A 23,225-nucleotide genomic window follows, 5' to 3' on the forward strand; every position below is an offset into this window, starting at 1 on the left:
TTAATGTGCAAAAAAACAGCCAGTAAATAAGCTCAGCTTACCAGTAAGAGGCCATTTATTTTTTGCACTTAACGCTGCAGAATTGCCTCTGTGACTGCTATTCGAAGGGGTCACGGTGCTCAGATAGACCATCCACACCACGCAGGGACCATCTGTAATACTGCTGCTTAAAACCCCGTGAGACAAATTAGACAGTTAGAAATAAAGTAGCTGAGAAGGGAAAAACAAGTGTCAGCTGAAAGATGGAAATTATGATGTAGGGGCTTTGCAGTCTGTTGAGCCTCTGCTGCTTTAGTTTCTATTTGCGCTGTGCTCCACCTTGCGGGTGGCTCCGATGAGGTCGCGCTCCTGAGAATGTGTTTTGTGATTTACACCCTCTGATAAGAGCTGGAGATGCTGCTCCCTGCGGGCAAGTGGACTGAAGTGAGCAGTGATGTTTAACAGACCTCTGGTATGATAAAGAAGGAGCACACTATAGAGTTAATGTGTACCACTAATGCCAATTGAGTTTAGGTATATTCAAGATAAGGACTGAAATTATGATGGAAATAACAGCAAACAGGTGAAGTTAGTAAACACTACATTTAATCGATGGGTGACGGTTGTTTCAAGAGTGCAACGTCAGCAGTCTGCACTCCCAGAAAGACGCCAACAAAACTCCCTTTTAACACCTTTTTGCCAGCGCCATATATCACATGTGTCATTAGATTGCAAATTTGAAAGCTGTGGAGTGAAGAGACCATTTTGCCACAGAAGTGGAGTCCAGATTGAGGTGACCTTTGTGTTTTCCACATTTGAGACACATGGAAGAGGCGGTGACTCTGGCTGACTACAGCTGAACACTGTTAACCTAGCAGAAGGTTTAAAAACTGCAGTTGCAGTGAATCACCTAATGCCGAAAGTGTTGACGTTACAGTAACGCAGCCCCGACTTCAGCAGACAGGGTCATCTTGAGTTCACATTACCGTTGCCACCTCTGATGTGTTTCAGGACAAGTGACCCTCTTGTTGCAGTCCATTTCTCACCTGGAGCCACAGCTCATCTAGTAAACTGACTGGCATAATGTCCTTAAACTCAAACCAGATGTCGACAGCTGTGAGAGGAAAGACTCCTATTAAAGTCACTGTATGAAAAGACAATACGACTAGTGAGGTATTTCCCCCCAAAAGGATTTTACTGTATAATTATCATGCATTAATAGTGAACTATGTACTTGACATAAAATTGTTTTACATTCAAAAACAACCTGCATATTTGATAAACAAACCAAGGAGACACAGGTTATCTTCACTGGGGTTTTTTTATTTTATTGGTTGAATAAAAATGCTGGGATTTTAGTCTGGGAATCTTGAAAGCAGTAAAGAATTGAATGTTACGTAGTCTACACGGTCAGGTTTCGGGGAATCAAGCGGAGGGTGACAGAGCCTGCAGGCTGGTCTTGACGGTTGCTAGGTTGGCCTTCCAGGAGCTGAGGCTGTCAAACAGCTGCTGCCACTGCTGCTTGCCAAAGGTACGGTGTGTGCTGTGGCTGCAAGTGTGGACACACAAAAGCAAGACTTTTAATCTTGTAAAAAAGATGCAGACTGAGGCCATAACTTAGAGAATACAACACAACTGAGCCACAGTCAACGTTAGGACCGTGAAAAACGCGTACACCGGTAGAGTCGCGTCAAACACAAAAGATCATCGATTAATTTAACGACTAAAGTTAGTTACACACCCTTCCAAAACTACAATTCTCACACCTTCCTGTTACAATCTCATTCATCATTACGTGAGGAATCTCGCCACAATTTGTGATTAACAGATTAATTAAGCACATAACAAAAAGCTGCTCATATTCTTTTTTTCCACTCCAAGTCAGAATCCTTCTAAAAACGTAGGCCTGGAGTTGTTTTTTGCATCAACCTCTTCTCAGTTTCAACTTCATTTTGATGAAAGCTAAGCAGACACAAACTAAACAGAAACTTCTGATGAAACCTGAAATGCTTACAGAGTGTGAACTGCATACACAAAAAAAGAACAAGTCACTGCAGCTGTGTGTGTGTGTAGGAGTTTCAAAACAGATAATGCACAGGCTGCTAACGTTACACATTAAGCATGTATCATAAGAGTCATGGAGGCACTCACCTCACAACAACTTTCCTCTGTGTCTGGTCGATTTTGCAGTAAACCATTTTGGTCCGAACAGCTATAAAGAAGAAGCACAACTTTACCATCAGAGCTTAGACAGAAAACTTCATGTGTCCCACAGATACTATAGGTAGAGTGTTACTTGCTTATTAATTACTACAACAGGGATGGACAAAGAAAATTTAGTAAATACTTTGGAAAAACATGTAATGTAAAGTATGTGTGTTTATGGAACCTCATCAATGCAGTAAGAGTATCTTGATGACAGTTTCATATTATTATTATTTTTTTAGTTTTGATTCAGTGTCAGGGCTGAAAGTTGCAAGAGGAGAAGCATCTAAGACTTATTGAGGTGAAGTGTTTGTACCGTCGATGACAAAAGCCTCGACGTCGTCGGCGCCGATCTGCAGCTCCTGTTGCATGGTGTCAAAGCAGATCTCCTTGAATTCCGCCGCCATGCCCATGAATGTCAGCAGACGCATCTTGGCCATATTTTGCTCGTGAGACAGGCCTGAAGAGTAACAAGCAGGGATCATTAAGCACAAAACAGTCACAGCCAATTAGTCTCCGCTCGGGGAGTTTCCCTGTGAGAATTGTTTCTATGGTCGGGAGCAGGCAGTCAGGTAATCTACACACTAACACAAACACCGCTCCGTGTTTGTTTTCAGTGTCCATCCTACACATGCTCTTAATTACACATAAACCTTAAGTAGTGAGAAAAGGTCACACTGCTGACACACACATTCCTGTACTTTGTTGACACGGTGCAGGAACTCATGTGGAACACTTCTTTCTTAAGATAAAGAGAACAGCAGAGTACCAGGAATCTCCAGTGACACTTAAAACACACAATGATCTTTTTGATTATATGTATTGCTATTTTTGAGTGCATTTAAAATATGGCAGTTGTTTGTAGATAAATAGGATCAGAATAAAACCCTTTAACAACTTACCAAGAGAGTCAATGAAGTCTTTGTTGCTCAGGTAGAATTTGACATATGCGGCAAGTTTTGCACTAACAAAGATGGTTAACAGCTGAAAAGAAAGAGGGAGAAATCAACGTTTTAATTATGTGAACATATTCAGCAGGCAATTCGCATACAATTATATTACTCTTTGATAAATCATAATCACAATTGGTTGGTTTAGTTTTGTTTGAACATAGTATTTCATTTATAGCGGTCTCCACAGCCTACACAAACAGATGAATCCATCATGTTTAACTGAGGAAAATCTCCATGAAAACATGAACAACACATAAGATCTTACTTAGTAAATCATTTTAAAACATAAAATAGTGGAAGACCCTACACTTTTTTCAGTACTCACATCATGGATTAGTTCTCCCTCGAGGAAGCGAACGGGTTTCAGAGTGAGCAAGTGGTCGAACAGGAAGGTGTTGGGGTCTTTGAGAGCACGAACGATGCATCTAAAAGAAAACAAACACCAATGCAAGTGAAGCAGGGAGTCTGTGTTGGAGGCCGATTGACAGATGTAACCCCTTTGGTAACAATTTACCTGTGTGCATCAACGCGTGCTTGGGAAGCATTATCTTCTGTGTAACTCCCCAGCAGCTCCACCATCACCTTTGCTGCGGCCTCACTGCAAAACAAGAAGTCATAGTTAAATCCGTATTGCACTTGGAAGACGGAGCTAAAACAATACAGACCCTCATTAAACACACAAACATTTCATTCTCTTAGTTAATTCCACTAGAACTAGATACTTAAACTGTGAAACAAAAAACCAATCAAGGACGGTTTTGAAATAATTACTCTATATGCAAGAGTTGTATTTCCACTTTGGTTCATTTTAGCCAGCAGGCCGTCACCTTTTTTTGCAGTCAACCAGTGCTTCATACACCAGCCTCAAAAGTATGTGCTTCTTTTCTGTGTTCAGGTTCCAGTCAACAATCCACTTGCGCACCTGATTAGAATGACAGACATATCATAAGTAAGTTTTACAGAAAAAAAATGCAAACCCAGACAACATTTCTCTCACTCTCTCTCCAATAATTGCTTTCACATAATCATTCTTGACGGCAGTTCAACTTAAGAGCAGTGAATATATTTACCTGATCGAGGTCAGTGGGGATGAAGGCAATGGCATTACAGGTGGCAGCCACTTTGATGAGGCCGCAGAAGACTGTGTACCTCACTGGAGTGTTCTCATCCATGCCATGGAACAGATTACTGAGCCTGTAACATAAACAAAGTACATACGTCAGCACTTAGGGTTCCCCTTCATAAGTTACCTGCTTGCTTTCAAGACCAACCCCCAGGAGATGCACTTTTTAGCAGTCTGTGAGAAAGTGCACAACAGCAGCATTACTCCAGCTTCACATCGAGCTTGATTTTGATCATGGCTTCTCTTAGGAGTTTGATTTGAGTATAAAATGAAGGGGGACGTGAACACCGAGACATGATGAAGAGAAAACAAAAGCAACATATAATCAAGTGACTTGGGCAAAATAAAAAAAATAAAAAGGAGCCAAACAGACTTCAAAACTTCATTAGATGGCATCTACGCAACTCTGCTGATAGATCACACATAATTACTAACTAATTTTCTCAACTGTCTTTTGTTTCAAGACAAGAAGCAGAGCAGTAAACATTTTCCGCAGGCTGTGTGATTAATCTGGGTCCTGTTCAAAAAAGAAAAGCTGAGGTATTCGTGTCTGGGGGTTTGAACGGTCAAAAGCCTGCGTGAACTCACAGTTGCATTCTCAGGGAGGGTCGCTCTCCTTCACGGAACTTCACCAACTTCTCACAAAGACTTTCAATGAGAGCTTCCTGCTTCTCCGTCTCCAGGATCAGCAGCAGAGACACAATGCTGTTCATCACACTCTCCACATCTGCAGAGAGATAGCCAGAAGTTCAAAATTAAGGGAAAATTTAAATCTATTCTGGAGTAAATGTTATTGAAGACAAATAAAAACGACAAGTATTAGATGGTGTACATTCATTATGTGCTTGTCCTCAAGAGTTGGAAAATTTTGGAGAAGAAAACATCAGGACCAAATATATAGGCAATGGAAAATGAACGCAGGAATGTAGTATATCTGAACTCTCTATCTGTGCTTGTGTTTTAATATCTTTTTTAAAAACTGACTCCTGCTGAGAAAAACACGTGCACTCATAAGAGAGATACTTTCCACCACCACCACCTACCTTTATCATCGTCTTTGAGGCAGACATCACACGCCTCGATGATCTGAGCCAGATCTACATGAAGTCCACCTTCAGCGTTTTCCTCAGAGATGTCAGCTCCTTTAGCCTTGATGTAGGCTCTCAGCTCGGAAGCCTAAAGAGTTAGTCACATTTTATTATCAATTGTGGATGAATGAAGCTTAGCAGCATTAACAGTGTTGCGCTCAGCAAAAACAAAAATGTCATTGTTATACAGCTTTTACTTTTAGACATGCATGAATAAATGCAATTTAACAGAAATTTAGTGGCTCGTCACACAAATAAGTTCACAAAAAGTGAATGGAGTTATTTTTCGACCATGAAGGCCTGTTCATTCACGGATGTTTATTTTCGGTATGCGGCTAAACAAACAAGATGGCAGTTTCAATATAAACTAAAAAACTAAACATAAAAGTTCGTATGTGGCAGCCTCTGTGATAAATTACTTGGATAACTGGCGTTACTGTCAAATAAACTGTCAATAGGCTGGATTTGTGAGAATAATAGATGTGAACGCGCTGCTTCCGACAGTCCAGACAGCAGCTAACGGGCGCTTTGTATCCGAAAGCGGTTAGCATTTCAGCTAACTAGCATGCTAAGTAACGCTGTTAAACTGTTTTCATTTCATGACTCATCCGCCAACGAGAAGAAGTTCATGTGGTTTCTAAGCACACGCTGTACCTGATCTTCTTCTGTGATGTCGATAAAAGCCGGGACGCTCATTTTGGATGATTTTGTGAGCCCAGATGATGAAATCCACGCTCGCGCTGCCGAGGGGACCCGAGCGGAAAAGAAACGGCAGCGTAGCAGGGGACGCACATTCACTTCCGGGTCACGTTCTTAAAGGCGCAGTAGCCTGAATTAACGGATGGCAGTGTGATAACATAAAACAAGCTTAAACCCCACTGGTGGTACTAATAACTTTACGATCCATGCTACACAAGCTCAGTGCAATGGAGACGACATCCATACGTAGTTTGAAATGGGTACTATATTTCTTCAATCCAACCCCCCCTTTCTACTCAGCCACCTGGCTCCCAAACACTTCCTTTCTCACTGATCGAGACATCACTCTTCTCTCTGAAAGATTACCCTGGATGTTTTGGATGAGAGTTATGGAGGTGAATCTATTCCACAAGAGAGGTTATCAGATTGAGCTTCAGTCCCTGTTTGTGGACCACCATGGAAGACTTGACCCTGGACTGTCCAACATGGAAACCCTGTCAGTGTCAAAGGGCAACTCTCTTCCACTGCACATCCGCTGACCTCTGGGTGCACGTGTTGGACCTCAGTACCTCATGGGATCCTGTGTATTGTTACCATGGCAGTTGACTTGGTGATTGAGGTGAAGAGGGTAAGTGGAGCAGGAGGTCACCTTAAAGCTATACGGAGTCAGGTTACTGAGGTTTGGGTGTTGAGCAGACTCTGTCCCAAGATGATACTGTTGAATGTTTTTCCTTTCCAAGCTGCACTGCTAACAGTCAATCTGTCATGCAAATGTGTGCTTTTGTGGAGATTCACAGACTACAAAGACACACTGTGGGATGTCACAGTTCCCTGAAAGTCACATATTTCTTTGGCAGTCAGGGAAATTCACTATCATGCTTTGAAATAGTGTGCTGATGGGAAATGGGTGATGGAGAGTTTCACCATAGTGCTTGTATGATGCGTCATTCAGAGGGGAAGGCAAGTGCCTGGTACCAAATCTCACCTTCAAGCTCTCCCTGCCCTCGTATTCTGTCATAGCAAAGAATTTATAGTTGTTTCCCCACATGAGTGCTTGTGTAACTCTTAGGCTTTCATTATCTGATTAACAGCTGTGGTCAAGTGCCTGGTGTATTTCAAGCCCAGAAGAAGACTTTCAGAGGCTTTGAAGCCACAGCTGCATGTGAGACATTGTTTTTGTCTTCTTTAAAAGGTCTTTAAAATGCCACAGTGGGTTACGGTGCTTAATACTCTTAATAATATTCGTGGCAGACTGTTCCGAAAATAACATTGACATTTGTCCAGAGTAACCTTTTAAACTCCAAGCAGTCTGTACCTGGTACATGGCATTCAGTCTGTTTTTTATCATTCCAAAGTTAATCTAACAAAGTAGTATCCTCAAGATATATATGTTTTCTAGGAGCAGATATCTTTTTTTCAGGAACATACACTGATGACGGGAGTGTTTTTTTTTCTTTGCTGGTGTGTTTGTGCACAATTATTAGATAGTCTATTGTTAATTCTGCTTTTATTCTGCCATGCTGCTTCTTCGGGTCACACGTTTACTAGTGAAACAAATTTCAGATATTGGCAGACAAAAATCATGTATTTTTTTTTAACTGTCTTTACTTTCACCGAAATTCTTTGACATGTTTTTTTTTCTTTCAAGAAATCTTCTTGAAAAAACATTCGTTGAACAAAAACCCTTCAGTTGATACACACAGTTTAGAGTAGGAATGGATATATGTGTATAAAGTAGTCTGCTAAAAATTAAAAGTGTAGCATGTGTTGACTTCTTCCTTGTTTGCTTGATAGGACAGAGCACATGCTCTTCCTAAACCACTGGCAAATTGCCTACTCAGCCTCCTCAAAGATAAATGGCTGCGTGTTGGTTGAGTCCAGGTGTCTGCTTTCTCCCTGTCAGCCAGCCAAGTGGTGAGTATCCATGTAAACCAGTCTCATGGTCATCATCCAACATGGCTGCCTACCTTCCACCCACTAATTGTCTGGTTCCCACAGTTCTGCTGCCTTCATAGTCTCTGAAAAATCCCCTTGCTCAGGCTCATCTATCAGCCAGTGACCTTGTCAGAGTGCATCGCATGAGTAAGTTTCCTATTTCCCTAGGCGGGGCAAATTGCCTGTTAATTACTTGTCAGCTGACCCACACGCTGCAGATACGAACACACAAATAAAATTTAACAAATAAACAAAGCCCATATTTTAAACACGGATGAGTCCAGAGTTCACAGCAGTCTAAGGTTTATAAAGTCCCACTGGGATATTCTGTTGGACGTGTAGTCTTTACAACTGATGTGATACACGATATGTCAAACTCCTTACCTTGCCCTTGGTTTTTTTTTAATTGAAATTTAAAGAGTTCAACATTTATTTGTCAATTCAACATGTGAAATCATTATATGCTATTTGTGTTTGCTTGAGACACCTTTTTTCCTTTGGGAAAATTAATAGGCAATAATAAACCTGGGTCAATTATACTTCCTACACTGAATGTTTATGTTTCTTCTTTAAACTGGACGTCTGTGGTCTGTTTCGATGTTTCATCTCTGTAATCACTTATCTCCTCTTCTACCAGATGATCAATCACACAGTTTCGTTGCAGTTGGTTGCACTGCCGAGTTAGTGAAGTTATTTAATTGTTGCTTTTATTCATTGAAAGTGATTTGTTTTGTGTTGATATAAAACATTTGCTCGGCTGTGGGGAAGGTTTCGTTCACAGACCAGCAAACTCACACATGACCAGAACAAGAAGATTGGTACATTAAATGCCATCGGTATCGTGCTATATCACCAGATGACCAGCTTCATATCAATCTGATGACTACAGCTATCAATCATTTCAAGTGTGCATATGCAGTTTTGAGCTATCTGAGGTCAATAATCCCCCTATTTGGAATGTGTGTGCTCTGTTTCATGCTAATGGCAGCAGCAAGAGTAAAAGGCGCAGTCTTCCAGGAATTCTGACATTCCTGCCTATATAGATCGAGTCACTGCAGAGGGACTGGGGCTTTTGTTTCTGAGGAAGTGGTCTTTTGTTACCATAGAGTGTTTATATTACACACACACACACACACACGCACACACACACACACACACACACACACACACACACACACACACACACACACACACACACACACACACACACACACACACACACACACACACACACACACACACACACACACACACACACACACACACACTCACCAGCCAGGCAATGCATTCCAAATTAAAAAGGCATGGTCAAATACAGAAGTAAATTAGTTTCAATTGTGGGTGTATTAAACAATGTCTGGCTGGAAGCTATAGATGTCACACCTCAGAAGTACTAATAACAGACACATTCAACCGTGTGTGAACTGTGTGTGTTTAAATGTATGCATCACTGCTGATAAACATAATCGTGACGATACATACAATTTTCCAAACAATATTTAGTATTTTTGACAGTCCACACAATCTTTACCCGACTACTTTACAGAGCCTTGCCATAAGATAAAAAAATATGAAAATCAGCTTTGTCTATATGTATTTTTTTTTACACATGACATCACTGCAACGTTGTACAATGATTGCAGAAGTTTTTGTAAAGCGGCATTTCCCTGAACTCAAGTGTCAGCGGTGACAGTCACATTCTCTGCTGAATTTGGCAATTGGTACAGTTTCCCATCATTGTGCACATATCTCGGAGTCATCCAGTAAACGTCTGCACACCCTGCCTCAGAATGAAGCTCAAGGGTATGACAACACACAGTAACCACCAGAGATATCTAAAATGTTTTCTGATGACTGCTTGCACCTCAACCACAGCTGTTCGGGTGTGACAGCTTGGAAGAGGCCATGGTTTACCGTAAAGAACTGATAAAGGTCGGCCTTGATCCTGACACACAGGCACCTGCTGGGATGAGACAGAAGTTACTCAGCAAATGTCAACACGACGCCGGCATAAAGAAAATCAACTAAACATTTCATGATATAATCTAAACTAGTAGTTATTCAGAATTCAAAGCTTGGGTTTTTAAAGACCGATTTGAATTGTTCCACGGAGTGCTCGCTTTCTGGATATTGCTCTTTGGTTTATACGTCATATTATCACATATCAGTCACAATTATTGCTCAGACATTACCACAGTCTTCTCTAGCAGTTTTATAAAAGGCGTCATTGTTCTTTTAAGAATAACTAAATTATGTAGGTTTGCTTTTGATATAGTTAGAATTGAGTTATGGTTGAGTGGCAAGTTTTATTGAAAGACTGACAAAGACATTATGAGCTCAAATCTGGTGCCTGGCCACACTTACACAAATGAGGATTACAAGTGAATTGAATGCTATTTTGGCGGTACTTTTGGCCTCACGATGAAACTGTGTACAATTATAAAAAGGAGATACAGTGTCAATGGACTCTGAGGCACACTGACATGTGTACAGCACACTTTGACATATAAAAGCACGGTCCACTTTGACCTATTAACAGTATGTACAACACACTCTTAAAAAAAGAAAATCTTTGAGGGTTTAATGAGAGTGCTGTGTCACAATCACTTCTGATATTCAGTGGTTCTTTAGCTTGATTGATTCTTCCATTTTCTTACTCTTGCAGGAGCTTATGCTTTGTAAAAGGACTCTGGGAGATGTGAGAATTGTGTATTCAGTGATAGGAGACTGTGGTCATCTGGAGAGTGAAGACAAGAAGTGTGTGAAGCATCATTGGAGCTGTGTTGTGCCTGACTCATGAACCATGGCAATGCTCACTCTCCCACAGATCTCTCTTCTCTGTTTCTTATCTCTTGTTTGATATGCAGCACTTTGAAGAGAGCTCAGAGCTGATACAGGATAATTAAAAACTGGCAACTGCAGTTTGTCTGTGTGGGCTTAAAGGAAGAAGAACATTGTCGATGTGACTTAAAGTGGGTTTTGGCATAAGCTTCAAGAGAAAGTCATTTTAAGGTATAAAGTAAATACTTCTGAGCATGTCCGTAGCTGTTTAGCACCACGACTGACGGTGACCGGGACATGCTCATATTTCGTTATCTCGCAAAGCAGAAGTCGGGCTGTTACAGACTTCCACATAATGCTCGGAGAAAGCAGTGAGGGATTGCACTGCCAAAGGTTTGTTTTAAATAGTACCCATTCTGTAGAAACTGTGGTCAGATAGCAAAGAAATGATGAAACATTACAACACAGCGTTGGGTTTTTGTTGTCCACTTGTTTCCATGCTCACAGAAGGACTGGGGCTTCTTTAATACTGCTGTCAGCACATCGAAATAACACATGACTTTCTCTGGAAGTCCTTAGCTGGCAGGTGGGTGTGCCAATCAATTCACAACAGTTGTAAAACTGATCACTAATATTATAAAAAAAAAAAAAAAAGGGTGAATAACTAATGTCATCAGTTTAAGTCACCAGTGTTTGTGATTTTAATTGAAGCCGCTTAATAACTCGGTCATCTTCACTTGCAGAAGCACAAACACAGATGTTTAATAAAGTGGAAAAAGCAATTTGTTTTTCACATTTCCTGCCAGGCCACATATCAGTGCAGTTTATCATGCATTTCTCTGGCTGAAAGAAACTCTTCTCGAATTCCCTCTTAGTCATCCTACTGCAGAACGCTCCAGTCTCGTGTATTTCTTGTTAAGGGTCAGAGGCAGTATTGACCATTTCCCTTCTTCTGCACAGTTATGTTGTTTTAAACCCGGAGTTAACCAGAGATTGATCTGAAGAGTGGCTTTATTTGGGGGCCGCCATTAGTCATAGGAGCTGAAATGGTTGTTTTCTCCCGGCCTTGTCACCTTTGATGAATCCTTTCTAAAGACTCCACTGTGGAAGAAGCAGCCAGGATTTGCCTTGGCTCGGAGGGACTGCCTTTGCTTTCCTTCTCTCATCTTTGGAAAGAGAGTTTTTATTGTGCCTCAACCTTTTGTCGGCAAAATACATTCTTTTCCTTTGTTTTTATTTGTGATGGGGGACCATTAAGTATTGTTTTTGGAGAAATTAATTTTCAGAGCTGCTATTTTTGAATCTGCTATGTGGACATCTACTGAATATCCGGGTGTTCCTCTGGGATATGGTTCTGCCTTTGCACTTGTTTATTTCCGAGAATAGAGTTAGTCAGGGAGCACTTAATCTTGTTCAAGGCCACAAACCACCCAGATGAATCTGTAATTAGCTTTTAGGAATATTTGTAGCAATTATTTTCATTGTAATAGCTCTCTTTAGATATGCTTGGACACATCAATTCAAGACACAGCTCAAACTATACCCTTTTATACAGGCTTTTTTCTTGCCCTATTGTTTACACTGCATCTAAATGAGCCTGCTAAACGTCACAGCGTCAGCTTACTTTGGATTAGAAAAGTGGAATATACTGAAATTAAGGGGTTCTGAAACATGCATTACTTTAATGTTGCGACAATGCCTGAACAATATTCTCTGTACCGCCACTTCAGCAGTTTGCCCTCTGATTTCATCACTCTAACAGTGACTCAACTCGTTTGTCCTCTTGTCTGGCCGTTTCAAGCGTCCATCCCCCACCCACCATTTCTTCTAAAGTTGATTTAGGGGTCAACGACATTCTCAAGAACCCCAAACTATATTCCAGATGGTGGTGGTGACAGACGCTGCTTAACACTCTTTGCTTTTATACTCTTGGTGGACACCTATGAAGATAAATGATTGCTTTTTGCATTATATTTAATTGTGTCTTACAGTCATTTTAAAAGTGAAAAGTGCCATTTGGCGAAGGAACATTTGACAATTACTGTGATTTTAGGGAAAACAAGAACAGTTCCAACTACAGAAAACTAACAGCAAACAAAGGAACAAAAACATTGATTTGTAACACATTGTGAATCCTTCAAGCTCTTAAAGAAAGGAGGAACCCGAGTGCTGATCTGACAAATATTATAACGTTAAAAGATCCACAGCAGCTGTCTGGGTTTTATAGGCGTATAGAAGTTAACAGATTCCTGCTGTAGTTCCTTTGAGTTCAGGTCAAAAACCTCTTGTGTCTTCATACACAAACAGACACATACCTTCAGTACTAACAAATAATTATCCATTTTGTGCTGCGGCTTTGCTCTGAGGATGTGCATCGTTTCTTATTGGCTTTTTAGTGGCATATATCTGAAATGACAACATTTATAGGGTATATCATACATGCTCTGCGATTCTTACATTTTGAGTAATAATTACCAACACGTGGTCTCTGAATCTGTATGTTTAATTAAAAAGTGATTTATTGTGTAAAAAACACAACTACAACTGCATTTGCATACAAAAATGTTCATATTTTAGAATCAAAATCTGTTAACATGAAAGGTACTCTTATGACTTGTTTTGTCTTCAGATTCACTGTCCTAGTTTCTTTAGTTACATGCTTTGCATCATTCAGTTGATTACTTATCTTGAAAGTGGTGTGTAGTTGAAAACAGAAGAGTCATAAATGATGCACATTTAAGAGAGGTGTCAATAGGGCACATCTAGAAAAAACATTCCGTCTTGGTGCGTTTGAAACATTTTAGAAACATTTTAATGGCTTTTTATTGAAAGTATTTTAATGCATGAACTCTGGACGGTGAATATTTGCATTTTCACAAAACTTTTCATTACAATTAATTATGCTTGCAGACATGGGCAAATGGAACGCTTCAGCTAACTGTTAAATTACTCAGTAACCACTGTGCAGATATTTGACATGGATCCTTATGTCAGAGGAATCAAGCAAGCACACTTCACTCAATTCCTCACCAACATCTTAAGATACAACAGAAGCATCACTTAAACTGGAACAAAGTATGAAGAGCAACACCCTCTTATGCAGATGTTATGTTAGTCAGACTCTACTCAGAAGAGCAGCCTGTGCTGTCCGAGGCAAAGGAAGGGAGTCATCCTCTTCTCAGCCTGTCTCGCTCCTCCCCCTGTTCACTGAGTTATGTAGTATTTGAGCCTTCAGCAGAATAAGGAACACCAGACATTATAGGAACAGAAGAACCGGGCAGTATTAACTTCCAGACTCCCTCTCCAAATCCACTGCAGGTATCCGGGGAGCTCGAAATTTGGCGTCTCGGTTTTCGTCATCAGTCAGTTCATTTCATACTACACTTCATTACATGAGGCAGGAAAGATGGCTGCAAAAGCGCTTTTTGAGCACTGATATTTGTTTCTGAGTTTACTTCATCCTTGTTAGTTATTTTTGTTGCACTCTTAGGAGTTTATGACAAAGTGACTTTTTCATTTCTCAGCTGTGCACACTGGTGGATTACTATCATTCTTATTTGGACTGTCTTGACCTGCCTACAGTAATGCTGACTGAACCGTGTGGAGCCATGTCACTGGGGTCAGACATTCGTGATCTGACCCTCCTACCACCGGCACCTGTGCCATCCTTACCAGGAGGCAGTGGCGGCTGTGGGATGTCGGTTGGCGGTGGCCAGTGGACCCAACTGCTGGACCTGCACCCTGGCTCTCCCTACAGCTCACTGCCCTCCCACCACTCGCTCATCAAGCAGGAGCCCAGCTGGGGGACGACCGACCCCATAGAGGACCCTCACTGTGGACTTGGGGCCTTCACAGTGCACTTCTCTGGCCAGTTTACAGGCCCAGGCCCCTGTCGGGTTGGAGCCTTTGGAGAGCCAAACACAAGCCAAGCAAGGATGTTTCCTAATGGAGCCTACCTGCCTGGCTGTGTGCAGGACAGCCCGCCCGCTGTGAGGAACCAGGGTAAGTATCACCAATCTCACCTCTGTCATTTCACATTAGGTTGACAACACGAGGAAGCAGCCACAGATATGAAATGAGTCCATTATCATAAATTAATAAAGCAAAACCTCTTAAAATTTCTATATTTTTTATTCAAACAAGCATTGTGTCGCTAATAAATCTAATAAATGATTTCTACATCTGACTTCTTATTTATCCTTACGGGTTTGCATATGCAGTTTAAACATGTTTTTTTTATTGCTGTGGTGAATTATTCAGATTGCAACATCTGCATTAAACTCCCACTGTTTTGCATTCCTAACGAAAACTAAATACTGGAAATACACATAGTCTTACAAAAAAATGTATTACTTTTTGATGAACCCCAAAACTCTTTGCCGGTGAATTGAAATAAGCTACAATGAAGACACTGATTTCATGATTGCGCTGTGTGCACGTGCAAAACATAAAATTATTTATCCTTAAAAGCTGTTTACAGCCATTACTCTTCTCCCAGAAAATGAAACAAGAAAAACAACTCAGTGGTTCATGACATTATTGAGAGGCATTTCCTTAGAAGCATTCCCAAAATCGTAAAATATTGAACGTGACATAGTAATAAATGGTAAGTTGTGAATCGCAAACTATCATGATTATCAATCTGCAACACCTAGGTGCCGAGACTTTCTGTGACGAGCCCTGTAAAATAGTTGCAGCACAATAGACACAAATGCTCTGTTTCCATTGATGCTTTTACTGTCAACATGGCCTGTGTCTGTTTTCTCTCGAGGTTCATTGTCCTCATTACTCAGACGTCTGCGCTTTAAAGATGTGTGTGTCTGCTGATGTGACTCTCAAAGAGCATGCATGGCAGTGAGCCCTGACTGCCTGAGGTGGAAAGTAGCTTTTGATGAAGTGGTAAAATAGTCAGCGTGGCCTTTTGCCTCCTGTGGGGATTTAAGAAGATCTGACCAATTTTTCCAGGAAACCCCTCAGCATCTCTCTTGGGCCTCGTTGAGCTATTGTAGTTTATGATCAACAACTTTTACCTATCCTCTGCTTCAATTTGTGTGTGGTTTTTTTTTCTACTAAAAATAACTGCATTAAAGATATTAATTTCTCCTGAACCTTTTTTTTAACATAACAAAATCAACAGTAGTTCGTTTTAGCCTGTCTGCAGCTTGTTCGCCAAACTAATTTTTGCACCTGCCATAAATGATACAATGGCAAGGCCAGAGATAGATAGGGGGAAAACAATATGTTACAAGGAATGAGGATTCAGTGGTGTGATGAATGACTCTCTGTGGTATCCCAGAGCTACTTCCAGGGGGGATGCAGATAACTGACCAGATACTGACGACTTTGCAACTTTGACAATGCTCCAGTCATGCGTGAGAACGTTCACAAGATCCTTTTTGTTTGCACTGCGTTTCTTTTTGTTTTTCTCTCAGGTTACGGCGCAGTCGGTTTAGACAGCAACCCCAGTTACGGCCACACTCCGTCGCATCACGCCGCTCAGCTCTCCAGCCTGTCCTTCAAGCATGAGGACACGCTGTCACCGCCAAACAACATCGGTAACTGTCTGTTTTCACTAAATTGATTCTCGACGCAGACTGGGGAACTGTCACATCCCAGCAAGGTTACATAAACAACCCATCTTTTTTCATATCACAACTGCATTGCTATTATGAATTTTCTCTCGTCTGCTTCCATCTCTGTCTGCACTCACATTCATATCTGCATCCATAAACAAAGTCTCGCTCAATACGGTTAATGACTCTGGAAATCATAACTTTAGCAAATAGTTTTAATGTGACTCTGTTAGAATGTCAAAAACTGTCTGCGGACCAATTTACAATATGAACCAGAAAGAGGTTGGTGTTTCTCACTGACCCTGTCCCGTCTTTGAAAAGAAGAGCTGCACATGGGACGATGTCTTTGGAATCCTCTATTATTCATTTTATAGAAATAATTTATGTTAAGGGTTTCATGTCCCTCCTGAACTATTGTGATGTGTTGTATCTTGTGAATAAAGATTTTTTTTTTTCAATTAAATATAACTCAATCTGTGATAATATACAACTAAAATTAATTAACCAAAAATTGTTCAACATATTAATTGTATGACTTTGGTTTAATTTTAGTCATGTTAAAAAAAATAAATACACAATGCAAATGATCCACGGTTTCCCACTACATTGGTATGTTAGTAATCTTATTTTAAAACAAAATGTCCAGTTGTGTAAATCTTTCTGTAAATCTTAGCTCTGGGTTCTGTAACATATTGTGATTTTAAAAGATAATTTCTTTTGGCATCTGGAAAGAAAAAAATTATTTCAGAGCATTAAACATTTTTAACACCCAAAATCAATCTAATTTACTTTATCAAGATATGTTGTTGTATCTTAATGCCTTTTTAATGACATTCTCTTCTAAGTTAGTAATACATCAGTGTATAGAATTGCATATTAAGTGACTATTTAAATTGTTATTAGCCATTTCCTTATTTTGAAGCATCCTTTGTTTTCTTATGTTCAGTTGACCAGCAGTATCCAGCTCCTAATCCCATGTTTGGTTGTCACAACCCTTCAGAAACTTGTCCGAGCAGTCAAGCTCTGCTGCTGAGGAACTACAACAGGTACAATTATTTCTCCCTGCATGAGTTTATTGTTGCTATATTTGACTCACTCTACCGTGAATCCCCCTTCAGCGCAATTCCACTTTTCCTGAAAGTTTTCAGACTCCTCATTCATCAGTTGATGTCAGATTCTTTTTTTTGCCACTGACACCGCATGCAGCCTGCTCCCTTGCTGGTCATTTTGAGGAGTGTGAACTCTCTCTGATCCCAACATTAGCCCCATGTTTGCCTCTACACTGTCTGGACTGTGAATCCTAATTTGTTCTGAGGTTAAGTGCTGCCCAGTGGTGCCCAGCAGGCCAAAACAAACACTGAGTGATCTACTGCTGAGGTGTCCGATTCCACCCTGAGGAAAAACGAGGAGAAAAGTAAAAGAGACAAGCTCAGTGAAAGGGAGGGAGTTTCGTGAAGGGCAGGGAAGCCAGTGGTTGGAAATCTGCCTATTCCACTCTCTGAATGTGTTTCAAACTTGTTTCCATTTTGATTCAAAACATCTCAAAGGGTAAATTGGGATCAAATTCTTTAGATGCCGGCCTGCAATGTTGTTGGAGAAAAAGAACATGTTCAACCCAAATACTGGGACAGCGGCTGATAAGACGGAAGAAGACTGTAGTGTTGTTACAGCTTGTGGCATGAACTGGAAGCCCTCAAACGAACACGCGCGTGCACGCACGCACGCACACACACACACACACACACACACACACACACACACACACACACACACACACACACACACACACACTGCATATATGTCAAATATCAGTGAGTCTTTCCACAGTTGAACATAGTTCAGAGCTGATTAGTGAACCATCACAATCCTTCCTTCAAGGACTTCTCAAGGAATACCGTCCAGAATTCCCCTCCGAAACTTCTTCCGCCAGTAATGATACCGGGGAAGGAGTGATGTCATGCACTGGTCCACGGTGTGCTAGGCACGGAGGCACTCACTCCCACAGAGTGCACCATCGCATCTTCAAGCATGTGTGCTTCTCTGCTTAGTGTGTGTATGTGTGTGCTCTGGTGTTATCTGCCAAGGTAAAGAATGGCTCAGTGTCCATGTTTTTAATGAGGCCAGCGAGGAGTGCGGTGGGTGGACAGGATGTGTTAATAAGCGAGCCATTTGGAGTTCCCCCTCACTAAAACATCTTCATTCCCCTAGAAGGGAAAAAAAAAGAAGGACGGGTGGATCACAGAGTAAAGCAAAAATTGGGAGGCTTTCATCCAAAAAAACTACTGAACCAATACAAATAAATCTCAAAAAAATGTTTCAGAATGTCCTTACTAAAGCGCTTCATACTCGTTTCATTTATTTGTGTACGAGTTACAAAACTTAAAAAAGAGAATGGTATAGTGTGCATTCACTGCATTGTATGTTTTTCAGTGATAACCTGTACCAAATGGCATCCCAGCTGGAGTGCGTAACGTGGAATCAAATGAACTCACTAGCATCTTCAATGAAAAGGTGAATCTTTTTGATTCTATATAATTTTGTTGACCAGAGTTTGTAGTGATAGAGAGGAGGATTTCATCACAGGGCAGTTGGCTAAGCGTTTGGAGAAAACAGGACACAGAGAGAAAAAACAAAACATGTTGTTTGTTCACTTCTCCTCCATGTTTGAAGCCTCATTTTTATTTTTGAGGACACGTCGACTTGACCTCACTCCTTTAAAGACCTGGCTTTGTTTAAATATTGAAGTCAATATTAAGAGATCTGAGTCAAATGGAACGTCACAGGGGGCAGGAGTTGTATAATTATTGGACATCTGAAAGTCTGATCGACTCGCTCGGTTGTTCAAGTAAATTAAATTAAATGCCTCTGATTGCCAATGCAGTTACATTTGAAAAGTATTCAGAAATATTTTTAGAAGTGAATATTGCTTTCAGTTGTTATCTAAAAAAAATTCAATACTTTTACTTGAGTACTTCAAAACATTGTTAGGATTTTTTTAAACCTGTGATTAAGTCTAGTTTAAGCAATGTACGAGCAGCTCTGCTTCATCGTCTGACAACGCCACGCACGGTCATCAAATACCTACAACACCTTTTGATCCACAACCAATCCCGTTAATTGTTTATTAATTCAAACTAATTAAAAACTAAAAAGAGAAGTCATGATTCAATTCAATTCAATTCAATTCAATTCAATTCAATTCAATTTTATTTATATAGCACCGCATACAACACAGTCATTTTGAGGTGCTTCAATTTTTAGTAAAATTTTGTAAAATACATAAAATTGGGAAATTGTTGATTTTCAGTTGCCAACAGTTAAATTAAAAGCTTAAATGACAAAAAATAATTCAGGCCTTTATGTTTATTAACTTTCTAAAGATATCCCGAGTGGTTTTCAGAGAGTGGGCGGGCTTCCCCCGGGGTGAGCCAGTGAGCTTGAGGGCAAATCTTGGTGTGAGGGAATACCTTGTCAAGAATCTATGATTTGATATTTTTTGAAACACACATTTTTAGAACTGAACTTGTAGTGAGTGTCAGATGATTCAACATAATAAAAAGAACTTTAGAGAAAGACATTTGAGTTGGGGGGGGTTGCTCATCCTCCCCCACTTTTGAAAACTCATATATTTAATTTCCTTGTTTCATTGGATGTTTTGTTGAATTTGTTCTTTCCATCCAGTGGCCACTCAACCTCCTACGATAGTGACCCCACAGCACCTCCTCCACCCATGCTCCTCAGTGCTCAATATCACATTCACACTCACGGCGTCTTCAGAGGACTTCCGGTCTGTGAGCTTTAATGCGACTTTCTGCATGCACATAGTTAATGAATACGTAAAGCTACTTCTTCACTGTCATGCCCACTGTGGTCAATCTTTCCTGAAGGATGTCAGGCGGGTATCCAGTATCGCTCCTCCAGTGGCAAAGTCCTCAGAGGCCAGTGAGAAGCGTCCCTTTGTGTGTGCATATCCCGGCTGCAGCAAGAGATACTTCAAACTGTCCCACCTGCAGATGCATGGCCGCAAACACACAGGTGAGGTCACATGACACGTCCCCTTTTCTCCTGCTTGGATCTACATTTGACTGCAATCATAATGCTGATATTGATTGTACGTGGGGAATCATTTTGCAGGAGAGAAGCCTTACCAGTGTGATTTCACAGACTGTGGCCGCAGATTCTCTCGCTCAGACCAGTTAAAGAGACACCAGCGCAGACACACAGGTACAGTATTTAGTGTCTGGCTACTTCGTCTCTGTGAGCTGTGGTTCACACTTTATAACACCAGCGGGATTATTTTTCAGAAGCATTATGTAGTGCCATAAACTGTCTAACTTTATGCTTCTTTTGCATCTGAGATTGATTGAGTTTTTCTTTTCAAATATTTGTCAGAGCTTCGTTTTTTTTCTGAAATCCAAGCTATTGTTGTGGTTTCCTTCACGGAATCATAGAAAATGTGTTCATTCTGACACATAACATTAAGTCAAAGAAGAGTTTAAGGAATTTCCCTGATGTGATGTGCCTAACAACAAACTTGCTTTTTTATTCTCTCTTGTTATTATTCTAAACTGGACAGGACATTTGGAGCAACACTTATCTCAGAACAAACTATCACACGCTTCATTACAATTTAATGTAACATGCTTAAATTGTAATTGTTTAACTAGAAAAAAAACCCAATGCTGCATGAAGAAGTTGCTGCATTATTGTGTTTGTCTGAATGATCTGAATGTGACAAATTTAATCTTTTGGACAGAAAGTTCAACATCCTGTACTTACATTGTAAATTTGGCCAAATATTTAAGGAACGTGGTGAAAAAACATAACAATTTTGTGCGTGCTCTTCCCCTGCGTGTTTAAAGATGTATTTGAGTCACAAAGATACTTTATCTTCATTTCACTTTTTCTAAAAACTTGGCTTTAAAGTTAAGATTAATAACGTGTTGACTCCAATCTGGACTGATTTGTGTAAAATGAAATGCCTGTGATAATGTTATCAGCAAACATAGGAAACATACCAAAGGAGAAAAATACCTGATTATTTGACCATATATACTTTGACTTGCTCTGGAGCCGTGAACACTGACAACTAAAGGTGAAACTAGAAAATTACAATTACTCACATAACTGTGTAATTAAATTGCTTTGTTGCTGCAGCTGGAAACACACAGACATTCTCACGTCTCACACATTTTCCTCAAACACAACTGACACCATGCAATCTACATCATTATTTCAAAATCATAAATGTATATATTTTTTCAACTTGGAATCATTTTTGCAGATTTTTTTATTTGTCTGAAAGATGTGCTTTTAGTGTAGCCCCACCCCTATTGTTAAATCTTCCTAATTTGTGATGTCATTTGCAACCCCCACAACAGCTCTCATGGGATATATCTAAACTTTTGACCCTGACTCCCACCTTCCTCTTCTCGTTCATGTCTCCGACTGTACCACAATCCAACCACTGTTGTCTGTGTGTAGGAGTGAAGCCCTTTCAGTGTGAGACATGTCAGAGAAAGTTTTCACGGTCAGATCATCTTAAGACACACACTCGGACTCATACAGGTAAAACAAGTGCGTATACCTTTATTTCTTTTTTACTTCTCCATTCCTCTCAGTGAGATTTATTCATCTTGAGATGGTCTACTTGACTTTAACTTTTCTTTCAAAGAAAGGAATTCACTCTAAAGCAATTCTTTCTCTTGCCCCCCCCCCCGCCTTCACATCCCCTCTTTGTCAGGTGAGAAGCCCTTTACCTGCCGCTGGTCCAACTGTCAGAAGAAGTTTGCCCGCTCAGACGAGCTGGTGCGCCACCACAGCATGCACCAGAGGAACCTGACCAAGCTGCAGCCTGCCATCTGAGCAGCGAGTGGAGGAGGAGGAGAAGTTGACAATATGTTGTGCCAGCTAGGAGAGGGGGACTCCTGGAGCCCGGTCAGCAGTCGTGCTGCTTCGCCAGGCCCTCTGAAGTGGTGGGAACAGACTCACTGATGACGACCTACCAGATCTTCAAAATGCACCTCCACCAGAACAAACTGGTTCCGTTTGGGTGACTTTAATACTCAGACTTTGAGACGGTTCAATACCACAATATTTCTGAGCCCCCCCCCCAAAAAAAATGACTTTTAGAAATATATATTTGTTAAAGACATGTTGGTACCCTTTTTTATGTATATTTTAGTATAATTGTTTTGGCCTGTTTGTATTGTTGAAAATGTGCTGGACTTTGTAAACTGGATTTAAGAAATGTTTTGGGGTTTTTCTGTCACTAAATTTAATCATCATTGCATTGCTTAAGTATATGGTCACTCATAATTTTTGTATATATGTGTTGTTGTTTTTTCCTCACAATACAATTATTCATTTTGGCATTTTCTATGTTCTTATGAGATATAAAAATCTGCATTCACATAAGTGCGAAGGCTAAAGGGTGTATTGTGTGCGAGAGACAGAAGAGATGTGGGTGTCAGAGGCCACCTATGCGAGGTGGTAGGGTATTAAAGGGGGGGCGTGTTGGGTGACAGACAGTAAAAAAGCACCCTTCTGCAACTCTGACAAGATGCAGGTCTCAACCTCTTAAATCTCAGACACACATCTTCATAACCAGGAACATCTGGAGCCCGATAAATCTCATTAGAAAAGACACATACCATAGTGTCAGCAGGCTGTACTCTACTGCCTACACCCCCCCCCCCCCCTTCTGCACGGGAAAGGCCCCAAATTTCTCTCACACAGGCACGCTCTGAAGTCCCCCATCCAGCTCAGGAACAGCGTATGAAGAGTTACATGCTTGAGCCACATGATGGCAGTGTCAGCCTTCGGAGCCTGGTGAAGTGTGACTTGAGCTATGAATGCAATTTAAATACTGCTTACACACTGCAGCCTC

The 23,225-nt window shown here is 40.7% G+C and overlaps 2 protein-coding genes across 9 annotated transcripts; one reads left to right on the forward strand and one right to left on the reverse strand.

Annotated features, from left to right (window-relative positions):
• Positions 1-1,281: 1,281 nt before the first annotated feature.
• eif3m (eukaryotic translation initiation factor 3, subunit M) lies at positions 1,282-6,146 on the reverse strand. Its single transcript, XM_080493420.1, has 11 exons — positions 6,003-6,146; positions 5,304-5,436; positions 4,849-4,987; positions 4,208-4,331; positions 3,965-4,059; positions 3,652-3,735; positions 3,463-3,562; positions 3,087-3,168; positions 2,501-2,644; positions 2,131-2,191; positions 1,282-1,528 (listed from the first exon to the last, which is right to left on the reverse strand). The coding sequence occupies exons 1-11, from the start codon at positions 6,042-6,044 to the stop codon at positions 1,405-1,407; spliced, it is 1,128 nt and encodes a 375-aa protein (XP_080349546.1). The 5' UTR covers positions 6,045-6,146; the 3' UTR covers positions 1,282-1,404.
• A 7,858-nt stretch (positions 6,147-14,004) lies between these two features.
• On the forward strand, positions 14,005-22,763 carry wt1b (WT1 transcription factor b). 8 transcript variants are annotated; one of them, XM_080458599.1, is made up of 10 exons: positions 14,015-14,081; positions 14,346-14,765; positions 16,196-16,318; positions 17,283-17,382; positions 18,767-18,847; positions 20,018-20,123; positions 20,224-20,371; positions 20,471-20,560; positions 21,821-21,913; positions 22,080-22,755. In XM_080458599.1, exons 2-10 carry the CDS (start codon positions 14,348-14,350, stop codon positions 22,199-22,201), a joined length of 1,281 nt encoding a protein of 426 aa, XP_080314725.1. In that variant the 5' UTR covers positions 14,015-14,081; positions 14,346-14,347; the 3' UTR covers positions 22,202-22,755. The 8 variants fall into 8 exon arrangements, with proteins under 8 accessions (XP_080314732.1, XP_080314725.1, XP_080314726.1 ...); XM_080458600.1 differs by having other exon boundaries at positions 14,015-14,125; positions 22,080-22,750; XM_080458602.1 differs by having other exon boundaries at positions 21,821-21,904; positions 22,080-22,707.
• Positions 22,764-23,225: the final 462 nt, after the last annotated feature.

Source organism: Lipophrys pholis (genome assembly GCF_963383615.2).
Source record: "Lipophrys pholis genome assembly, chromosome: 2".
In the NCBI taxonomy this organism is placed as follows: domain Eukaryota; kingdom Metazoa; phylum Chordata; class Actinopteri; order Blenniiformes; family Blenniidae; genus Lipophrys; species Lipophrys pholis.

Coding starts and splice junctions, on each gene's coding strand:
- eif3m (XM_080493420.1), bottom strand. CDS start 6,044: ATGAGCGTCCCGGCTTTTATCGACATCACAGAAGAAGATCAG. Junction 4,060..4,207: donor TCCCCACTGACCTCGATCAG/GTAAATATATTC, acceptor CATTCTAATCAG/GTGCGCAAGTGGATTGTTGA. Junction 3,736..3,964: donor CTGGTTGACTGCAAAAAAAG/GTGACGGCCTGC, acceptor CTTGTTTTGCAG/TGAGGCCGCAGCAAAGGTGA.
- wt1b (XM_080458599.1), top strand. CDS start 14,348: ATGCTGACTGAACCGTGTGGAGCCATGTCACTGGGGTCAGACATTCGT. Junction 20,124..20,223: donor GCGTCTTCAGAGGACTTCCG/GTCTGTGAGCTT, acceptor TCTTTCCTGAAG/GATGTCAGGCGGGTATCCAG. Junction 20,561..21,820: donor ACACCAGCGCAGACACACAG/GTACAGTATTTA, acceptor GTCTGTGTGTAG/GAGTGAAGCCCTTTCAGTGT.